Source organism: Pygoscelis adeliae, unplaced genomic scaffold, assembly GCF_000699105.1.
Source record: "Pygoscelis adeliae isolate BGI_AS28 unplaced genomic scaffold, ASM69910v1 Scaffold124, whole genome shotgun sequence".
Classification (NCBI taxonomy): domain Eukaryota; kingdom Metazoa; phylum Chordata; class Aves; order Sphenisciformes; family Spheniscidae; genus Pygoscelis; species Pygoscelis adeliae.
Genome location: NW_008824791.1, coordinates 6002503 through 6013434, shown reverse-complemented (window position 1 = coordinate 6013434; position 10932 = coordinate 6002503). Strand labels below are relative to the sequence as shown.

Below are 10932 nucleotides of genomic sequence, written 5' to 3'. Positions count from 1 at the left end.
GTCCCGCCGCCGCCCTTCGCCGCCAGGCAGGTTCGGGCCCCCATCAGGGTTTATTTATCCGCTTTTGGTGCGAGTCCCCGTCGCTCCCGGCCGGGGGAGGGGAGCGCCTCGGTGCCGGGCTTCCGTCCACGAGCAGCTCGGCCAAGCTCAAGCAGCACGGACTCGCCGTCGTCAAGTGCCACCTGCGCCAGCCAACGCTTCGCCTCCCTCGGGATTCATCCTGGAAATTCATCTGGGAGGAAGGAAGAACCCACTTGTCCCGTAGGAGGTGGCAGGCTGGGTGCGATTCAGCTAGCCCGGGAAGTCTCTCTTCCCTTCCCACATTTGGTCCACGATGTTTAAAAAAAAAAATTAAAAAAATAATAATAAAAAAAATCAATTAAGTGCACTGCTCTACTTGAAAAATATGCCAAAACCCAGTATCTGGTTGTAATGGCTCTAGTCCTACCCAAATATTTTCACGGCCTACCTCTGTATGCACATTTCTGCCTGCGAGCTGCCCTACTGCAGTCCCGCACTTGAAGGCTCTCGATACCATTCCTCACATGGAAGACGACTACACATGTGGCTTGTTAGCATTATCCCAGCTTATGAGCCTGGGAACGGCTGCACTTGTTTGCTCTTGTTTTCTTCTCATTTGGCCCAAGATGAATTATTTCAAGTTTCTTTTTAAAAAAAAAATTTGTTTTGAAGTTTACCTACATTTAATAGTGGCCAAAAATTGAAGCCTTCAATCAAAAATTCTAAATTTATACTCTCTCCTCTCTCTGTATATATACACACACAAACACACACACCTCTCCTTGGCCAGAACAGTTAGATGAATACACAAGGTTAAAATAGCTCTGTCTGACCCCAGTAGGATTCCCTGTTTATAGAAAGCATTTCTCTGAAACATTCAACTGCAATACTTTGAAAAAAGATCCAATTTCCTGCAGGCACGTTTAATAATTTTTTTATTTTTATTTTTTTAGTTTTGAGCATACAGATTTTGAGGTAGCTATATACTTCTTTAATAGCACTCTGGTAATTTGTTCCAGTTGCATTCTGTATATCTACCTAAACGGATTCAATCTTAAGTGCTAACCTTTGCAGCCACTCAGAAGTTTCCGCAAGGGTACAATACACATACAGCATACACTTTGCTATACCAAAGATATGGGCTTCTGAACAGTTTCTTCAGGGAAACAGAAAATCCAAGTGCTGATTGCTATCTACAAATCTCTGGACGACCTGGGCCCTATTAATTTCAGAAATCTCTTTCCCCTTGTTTCCTACTGCAACAACAAGCCTAAGGCGGAAGATTATCCCGACAGCAAAGTTTGCAGGAGCCAGAGGCCGTCGATCGGCAATAACAAGTACCACCTTCTGAAGTTCGCTGTTCCTGGACACGTGCCTGATCCTGACCTGGAGGTTTTTACCGCGAACATACGGCTGGGCTGCCTTCAGGCATTCCTCCGGCCGCTCCGTCTCCTGGCACCCGGCCTCCTCACATTTGGACGACTGGCTGCTATCCACCCTCGCAGATCCTCTCAGGGAAGCTGTGCTGCTTGCCGCAGAGGATTGTGAAACATGTTTCCTGTTTTAGGGAAGATGTTGTTTAGCACCATTCTGCCTGAGGTAAAACGCTTTCAGATGCAATGGCAATAAGGCCCGATGCTAGTTTATTTAAAAAAAAAAAAAAGAACAAACAAACAAAAAAAAAAAACCCAAAACCCCAAACACTACACCCTCCTAGGCTTAATAAACAGTAACAAAACAAGTCTGTAAAATCACCACCAGGAACAAGTTCTTTCAATACCAATTGATCGTTTTTAGGAGAAAATCCACTATCGGTCCTTAAAGCAGAACCAGACCAAAATAGGAAATGATTTATCGTCTACTATTGCTAATGCAATACGTTGAGGTGGGAGTACATTAGTGATCATTTTACACCCAAGTACACGAAGCACTTGCAAGAGATTTATAGATGTGCTAACATAGATATCACTGTTTTCCACAGGATGCCAAAATGCCCCGATGTTCAATTAGCGCACATTCCTTATTATCAGATCCTGCCACAATTCCTATCGGATGCCTTCGGGCACGATACAGCGGCATGATATATCATGTCAAAAAGCAGAACGGGACCATTATCAGGCAGATGTTTGACATGATGCATCATGTCAGTCAGCCAGTGGCACGCAGCCATTGCTGAAAAGGATTTTGACATGATACAGTATGCCAATGCTGTAGCACAGAACTAGCGTGTTCCAAAAATAGGGACAAATTCACCTCTGGCATAAGTAGAAGGAACTGCAGTGACTTCATTAGATTTGCATCTGCTTATGTCAACAGTGAGTTTGGCCCGTAATCCGGAATTTATATAAAAGAGTGGTAAGTGGCTGCATTTTCAGATATTTGTTATATAGCTTTCTACTCCCAGCATTCAAGCATCATGAGACAGTTGGGGTAAAACTGCCACCTTTATCAACTGTTGCCCCTCCGCCCCACAAGAAGCAGCATCAAGTTTCCATTTTTAGCAGTGTAACAATACCTCGGAGTACATAGAGGGTCACTCTTTTCAGAAGCATGGGAAGCTGTGAATTTGGGGATTTCACAAGGAATAGGAATTTACAAAAAAAGAAGAGAGAAGATCTCCGCTTTCTGCCTCCGTACCATTTCACAACAGTAGCTTCAAGTGCTAGGTGCCCAAGAAAAACAGCAAACAGTAAATTTTCAGTGGCAATTAGAGTAATAGTAAATGAATGGCATGAAAGAGCAGTCAGGATGAAATGTGAGATCTGATAAGGTTTGGAGATTTCTTAAAAGGCATTGTAATTTATTGTTGTCCCCTTTCATCACTCCGGAATGAAAAGCACAGCTTGCTAATGCAGATGCATCACCCTGACAAAAGGAGAGGAGGGGAACAGGCTAAGGTATGACTGGTGCGAGATCTTCTTCACAGAAGAGAAACACCCCGGCTTTCTGCCGCAGTCTGTTTCTTTAATGAGGAAAAGAACCGACCGGCTGTATTTTAAGTAAAGTTCATTCATCTTTGCTGTGTCTTCTAGCTTGTCAAATCCATCAGGCTACGCTGATTTTTGGACTAGCTGAACTTCAGCGATGCTAAGAGCAACCATGGAAATAAAGACCAGAAAATCCTCACGGAGCACTAGGTAAGCACCACAGCCAAATGCAACTTGGTACAGCAGCTATATGGGTTGTAACATCAAGGGAACGTGACTTGTCTGGTACGCTGTAGCTCTGGAGGAGAGAGGAAGAGCCTAACGATGTGGTGGAAGCAGTCTCTGCACAGGCTCTTCAAGAATTCATTTATTTGTCTGTTTTGAGATGAGCTTTTCCCGTTGGAGTTGGGGGCACTCGCCACTTCCACAGATCAGAAAATTTATGTAGAGGTCTGAATAAATGCTGGAAAGCAGTTGCAAGCCTTTCAAACCTTTTGCACAATAATGACAAGAAGTAAGGGTCCTCCCCCTCCCTTCTCAGCACTATGCAACTATTTCCAAATATTTCTTTGAGGAGACAACTCTGTAGAGTTAGCAGTTCCACAGAGATTAAAACAAACAAGTCCTCTCCTTTATTCCCCCCGCCCCGAACAAGTCCTCTCCTTTAGTCACCCTCTCCCCCTCTTGTTTCACCCTCTGCTGGCGTTCTATAAGTATTTAAATCATTGGAAACCACACCCTAGCTAGCTGTGGCTAGTATTTACAGGCAAAGCCCCTTGGCTTTGCTGTTACGGTCCGCTCAACAGCCAAAAATGTAGCATGCTAGTTTTTCCTAAAAGAGGAGACCAAATCTGAAGATACGCACTGCATCCCAAGGAAATAAACACCAGGCGTTATCTATGCCTTACATACAAAGGACTAGGAAGAGTAAAAATAACATTTGTTCGCAACTGGCTGGGAAGTCTCTGATGAGATGGACAAAAAAAATTTTAAAAAGTCAATTTTGATGAAACAGCATTTTTGTGGCGACGACTCAGTTTTGAAAAACACCCTCTAAAGCAAGTTAGCTTTCTGGTGGAATTTGCCACACAGATTTCTAAAGGTTTCACACCGACTTACATGACGCTGGGTAGCCCAGCTAGGGAGTTTAGCTTGACCTAGGGACTTGAGGGCTGCTAGGCACATTCCTGTAAAGCTGCAGTGCCATCACCACCATGATCTACACTTCCAGCTAATACGGTGCAAGTCCCAGAAGTGCAGGAGGCAACGGAGAGCTCCCAAACTACCGGGTTGAGCTCAGGCTCTCCCCATTCCCCAGGGAAGATGCACAAGATGGAAGCAGGCAGGCACTCCCTTTCATTCCTGAAGAAAAGGAATGGAAACATACTTAGACTGCCCCAAACATTTGGGGAGGGAGAGAAGGATGAGAGTTATTTCCTTTCCTGAGGACAAAGTTTCTCTCTATACATACTTATATTGCTCCAGTTTTAAACAATACGGAAATTGAAGGGTTGGGTGTTTGGGAAAAAAAGAACCGTTCCATTCATTCAATGCCATTTTCATTCATACAGCACCTTGAGAGTACAGGAAACAGGCTTAACATTTCCCTTATAAATATAGCAATTACACACTCACCACCAACGCTTTGACCCCTCTGGAACGGGAGGCAGCAGCTCGTGTGTGGCAAGTACGTTACCCTGAGATTTTAGTGTCGCTTGATTCAAAAGGCAATGAAATACAGCAAACCAAACTTACGATCGTGAGACGTACAGTAACCTCTCCGTATGATGTGAGGATCTGGACACCTCTCTAGTCATCTCCTTCGTATTTTGTAACATAAGCAAAGCTGCAGTGCCGATTACAGCAAATATCTTTCTTCAAGCCACTAACAGCTTTCACATCTCATGCCTGTAATCTTCAGCAAATAGATCAAGGACTGTTATTCATTTTAATGCCTAAATGCATTATATTTATTCTTGTTAGAATATTTTCTGTTACCACAGAAAATGTTTGGCTCCCAAAGAAAAAGAGGGAATTGTGTCAAAAGTCCAAATTCTTCCTTGAAACGCGAACATTTTTAATGGCTTTAATGGAAGATATGCGTTGGAATCCCAGGGCACAATCTGGCACTGAAATCCTCCATCTATATTGGAATTTTTCACCATGTCTTTTTCATAATATATTATTAAACATGTTTCCATCTCAGCAGTTGAATTTTGGGGCCCTGTTGTATCTGTGAGGGGAGTGCAAAGCCACCGGGGAGTAACTGTAAAGGAGAAGCAGAAAACAGATTGAAACCTTCAGATGCTGGATGATGCCTTTCTCTTCCATCCTCCTCCTCAGAGGAAAAAAAACATATTGGGATGCTCCTTCAAACTTGCAGCTGGTACAGGAGCTGGCCCAACACAGGGTAGCTTCAACACTGTTCCCAGTCATGCTGAAGGTTGTTTTGGTCCCTAACAAGCCGTGGATTGAGCATAGACTCACTCCCTGCTCCCCCTGCCAAACTCTGGGGCTGCAGCAAAAGTGGTGAATATGGAGCAATTGAGGATGAAGCCCAGTGGCTCCTGGCAACTGAAAAGCCTGGGAGAATATGGTTTTATTGTTCTGCGGACTGGGGACCAGTGACCAGTTCATGAACATTGACTGACACTTTGCTTTGAAATTAGTCCTGTCATCATCAGCATAGCCACTCACAGAATATTACAGTGGTCCTCCAGTCTTTGACACACCACCTGTAACTGCTGAATGGCATGCATACAAGCACTTTTTTGATGAATTAGCCAGAATACGATATAAAGTGTCTGCCTGTTTTATGCAGCTGGGGGCAAGCTGACAATGGCTGGTCTGGCATGAAGCCCATAGCAAAACATTAGCCCAGCAGCACATTTGTAACAAATCTGAACCAGCAAAGTGAGTTTGTAGCAGAGCATGTTTGCATCGGCTAACTGCAAAGGTTTTGACCTAGTCCAACAAGCCCTAAAGTAGGGCTAAGGCTTTTGATGACACTTAAGCCATATTTGCTATAAAAAAAAAAATCCCATCTCCTTGTTTACCTTTGCTTCCCCTCATGTCAGCGCAGACGTGTGTCTATATGTTTGATAGGACAGAGACACCAGCCCAAGCTAGGACTAACTCAGTAAAATAATGATCAGTTTTATCTTGGATTAATTCATAGTTTGAAAAAAAACCAACCAAACAAACAAAAAAAAACCCCACAAAACCCAAACAATCTTACAATCTGACTTCCCCACATTCAAATGATGCCTAGATTTTCTGCAGCCATCCCCTCTGGCATAGCTAACATTCACTCCACACACACCCCCATCTTGCATTCAGATACTGCAATCTGCAGGAGAACAGGTATGATTTTACACTTCTGCTTCACCCTCAGACCTCTGTTGCCATCGTACAGTTTTGTCACCAGACGTAGCAAATCCATATTTCCCAGGCAGGCTATTTCAGATAACTCCTCGTGAAACAAAGTAATTGCAGTACTGCATCCAGTTGAGCTGCACTCATTTTACTTCCTCCTCCTTTCCTTCTGCTTGAGATAAGCGGTTTCTGTAATAATTCAGCTAGTAACACTCCTTATGCTTTATTGGGTATGATTAGTGACTATAGGAGCATTTGATGAACACTCTTGTTTGCAGAAATGGGGCAATGCAAATCCTTTCTTTGGCTTAAATGACAGAAAGCATTTATTACAATAAACACTGCCATGTTTTTAATACCACACACCATTTCCCAACTCTAAATATGTATGTTAAATGCAAGTGAAAAGTTGTTTTGCTCCTGCAACACAGTTTCATAAATGCCTTTAACGATTTAACAATTACTTGGGGTTTTTTTTTTACTCTAATATACACTCTTGGCAAAAGGAGTAATAATGTAATTTGCTCCTATACTAGATTATTATAATAATCAAGACTGTCAGTATTTCCCAGTTCCTTTTCATATTGCTCTTGTGATCTCATTATCATAGGCTTTTCATTAGCTTTTCTTTGCTCATCAAAAGAACGTGTGCATATGGTGAAGGAAATGGCTAGAAAAATACTTCTAGAGTATTACCAGTCTCTTGGTAAATAAAATGCAGCTATCAATAACACTTAACCAGCTCTTCTCAGTTGTCTATGGCATCATTCCTTTCCCATCACAAAACCAGAATACTCTGTATGAGTGGGAAAACAGGTAGTTAATTCTTACTGAATTAATATGTTGTATAGTAAAATGTGTAAAATATTTATATATAAATGCACTAACTTCCACAATGACTATGTGAGCAATCACCACTATTTCTTTTAGAGTTGGAGATACAGAGGCTGTGGGCTTAATCAGCTCAAGATCACGGCCAGAAGTTTTGCCATTCAGGCACGGGCTTAAGTCATGCAGCTTGTTTAGTCTCCTGTAGGGAGCAAGATTCATTGACATGATTATTCCCTACTCCATGGCCATCTCTATGCTACAGGGTGTGATTGCCTTAACGAAAAAGGAGGTCTTTAAGTGAGCAAAACCAGCATCCCAAAACTGTCTGGAAAAAGGAGACTTAAAGAGGAAGTATATTGCTCACAGTGATGAGTCTTCACTTCCCAGAAAGCCAGAGGATGGGGGAAATACGGTAGAACGGCTTTTGCTTGCACCATAGCTAAAGCAAACTACTGGATAGAGGTAATATTCCCAAAGCCAGGGATGAGAGAGCTGAAGATTAAGCTCCATTTTTTTCCCCCATAATGGAATTTTCTCACCTGTTAAACAGTCCTTACCCCTATTCACACATGCATTAACCTTAGCATCTAGAAGAAATATTGTGCTTCTCTCTTTCTTAAAAGTACATACAACATATAATGCACTTCAGTTTTTTGGAGGGGGTGGGTCCAACACAACAGTACTTGGTGTTTTATTTCATTAATGTTAGCTTTTCTTAAAAAAAAAAAAAAGAGAGAGAGAAGAGAATTAAATGCTTTCTTCTAAACTCACCTTTCATATGTCAAAGTGAGACAGAGAATTGTCACGTCGGCAAGGTATGTTTGAGGCAAACAAACCAGATGGGCTAAGAGCACTGACATAGCAACTATAGTTCAGCATGAATAAACAACTTAATTCTCCAAGTGTATCAGTACCACAGTTCCCATGAGCACTATCACTTTTGGTGAGGGTTTCAGGGTTTGGGGTTTTTTTTTTAAGCTTGCAGCAATAAATCAGAGAGACAGGAAGTAGTTATCAACACTAGTACTAAGCCAGGGCACTTGAATGGCACACTACAGTTTATTTCAGAGGTATCTTTACAATTTCAGTAGAGCATACCGGGAAGACTCTTTGGAGAAATGTAGTCCTGAAGCCTTTAATTTTGTGAAGAAGTACTAATTGCCTTCCAAATAAGAGAAGGCTGCACCACCGGAGAATGAGCCATGCTTTTTTACTGTAAGCAGCTTATTCTTTGCAGGCCTCTCTCAGAGGTATTAAACACCAACACTTTTGATTGCTATTGCCCTCACATCCCAGCCCAAACCAGCAAGCAGCAAAGAGAAGTTGCTCACCTGTTCCTGAACTTCTTGCAGAGAAACCCCAAGAAGCAACGCGAGCGGCATACACAGGCAGCGATGGAGAAACATTTCCTCTCCTGGGCCAGGGAGCACAGCAACACCCCTCGCTGACAGCATTTTCCTTGGAAGGAGAATAGAAGCCTGTTTGTCTCCTCTGTCCTTACACCTAACCGCTGGGGTCCAAGTCTGCTGCCATAATTCCAAGTTAGAGGTGGCAAAGTCCCTTCACTGACTAAAGGCAACTATTTCTTCCACCAACAGCATCTGCATATTCCCAATCAGGGAACGCTTTAATAAGCAGCAGCATCTGAGAAAGGTGGGCTGCAGAGTCCTAATTAAATGGCAACTGACATATTGCTTTTCAAACTAAACATCCAACTGGGATGCTCAATCTAGCGCACACGGTTTGTAAACAACTGAACAGAGCGCTCCATAGAGCAGCCCTACACGCTTCTGCTATGAAATGCTACAGAGGCTCCCTTCGCCCTTGTAACAAATGATCTAACAATTCTCAGGAGGAGGAAATGAGGCTGATTTGTAGCTCTTTTCAAGAGGCTAACCCATTTAAGTAAGACTTCTTAATTGCCTGCTCTTTATTTTTTAATGCATAAGAAAGTTAAAAAAATCCTCAGGGCCAGATCCCCAAAAGGTATTTAGGTATCTAAGCAGGCAGCTAGGCAGAATTTAGCTGCAATTACAAACAGGGATACTAAAAACCTCTGCTCAGCTGCTGCCCAACTCTGAAGGCTCTTAAACCTAAGTAGGTACCTATTTCAATTTTAAAGTTCTCCAGGTGCCTAGCATTCAGCTTCTGCACGTGCCAAGAAACACTTCATTCCTGACAGTGCTGAGGAGGCTCGTGTTGGCCCAGGGCTGAGCCAGTCGAGAGCCAGGAGAAACCCAAGAGGTTTCGGCCGCGCTGAACATTTGTCTGGTAGACAGAAGCATCTGAAAGCCTACCTGTATCTCTTGAATGGGTTATAAATAAAGTCAGCCTAATTATAAATTATAATGTGGCAAGCAAACAGGCCTGCTCAAAGACATGTCACATGACGGGAAGCAACATAGCAGAGAGGCAGTCCTAACGCTCTCAGAAACACTCAGAGCTGCAAATTATGAAGGACAAATGAGCCGGGTACCTCATCCGTATCAAGGCAAGAAACATGCTTTATAAAACCTTGCATCTTCTCCCTTCACACCAAAGTGTGAAAATTAATCCTTTAAATGAGTTGGACCGAGGTCAGACTAATGTTTGAAGCTCATCAGCTGTGGCGTCTGAAAGCAGGGAGGCAGCCCCTGTAGCCTTGGCCCACTTAGAGTCCTGCCAGGAACAAGGACGAGAGAGACAGCAATGAGGGTGGGAGCACTTTGTCCATTCCCTTACACATCCCATCAGTGGTTTTATACATAGCTCATTTGAACAATCTTGCTTTCCGAAAGAATGGCATTTGCACCATGCAATTTAGATAGCACCATTTTGAAAACATTAGTTGTTCTCTCTTGCCGCATAGAGTCTTACTCTCATTGATATCTGCTTGAGAGGGATGGGGCTCTCTCAGGAGAGCGTTTGGGACTGAGCTGTGTTCCACATACAACATCTAATAAGATTTATTGCCATATTTCATTAGTTTGCTGTGAATTCAGGTAGTGCACTAATGGAACAATGAGATAGACCCTTGACTTGGTAAATACAGAGTCGGAAGAAAAAAGGCTTATGTAAGCCTATAAAAACAAGATGGTTCAGAAATCAGGCAGCTGCTCTATTCTTGATTCCCTCCATTGTGCCTCAGGATGGACAGACATCAGACTGCTAGATCTCTTACATGCATTATTGCATTTTGTAAAGTTTGGGCATAACGGAGAAAAATGGCAAAGATTAAATGGTACTGTTAACTTTTCTGTTCATCTTCTGACACTTTAAATCACTTCGTGTGACATTGCACTCCTGGGAGATTTGATTAGTTTTAAAATTAATGTGTAAGAAAAAAATGTCCCTTAGGCATATTGCAATATTTATAAACGTAATTGCTCTTTTCGCAGAATATTTAACCTTGGCAGAGATATTCCCCTTGTTCTGAATAGCATCTATATAGCAAAACAATATCAAAATAGCTCTTACGGGCCAGGAGTAGTTCTGATCTATGTTTTACTTGCTGCCATGGTCAGTGCCTGGAGATCACTCTAGGACATTGGAAAGACTGCCTAATGCTCCATGCTGAAAACTAGTTGGAAACAAAGCCTGTTTGGCATGAGGTTTATGCCCCTCCAGAGTGAGGGTAGAGCTCCCAGAGCTCTACAGCAAAGGTGACACAAATCTCTACAGAAGACAGAACTTTCTGCAGATAAAAAGTGAACGGCCTCCCCCGGAGTCCTTGCAAACATTAATATTGCTTCCATCAGATATAAGGAATTGCTTTCTCTAAAACATACACAGCGACATG

At 42.7% G+C, this 10932-nt stretch overlaps 1 protein-coding gene across 1 annotated transcript in view; it reads left to right on the top strand.

The window, feature by feature from the left end:
* Positions 1–2011: 2011 nt before the first annotated feature.
* CHMP2B (charged multivesicular body protein 2B) overlaps positions 2012–10932 on the top strand; it is an 81565-nt gene continuing 72644 nt past the window's right edge. Inside the window, exon 1 of the mRNA XM_009323957.1 lies at positions 2012–2168. Coding sequence (XP_009322232.1) covers positions 2012–2168 — 157 coding nt within the window. The remainder of the gene's footprint in view (positions 2169–10932) is intronic.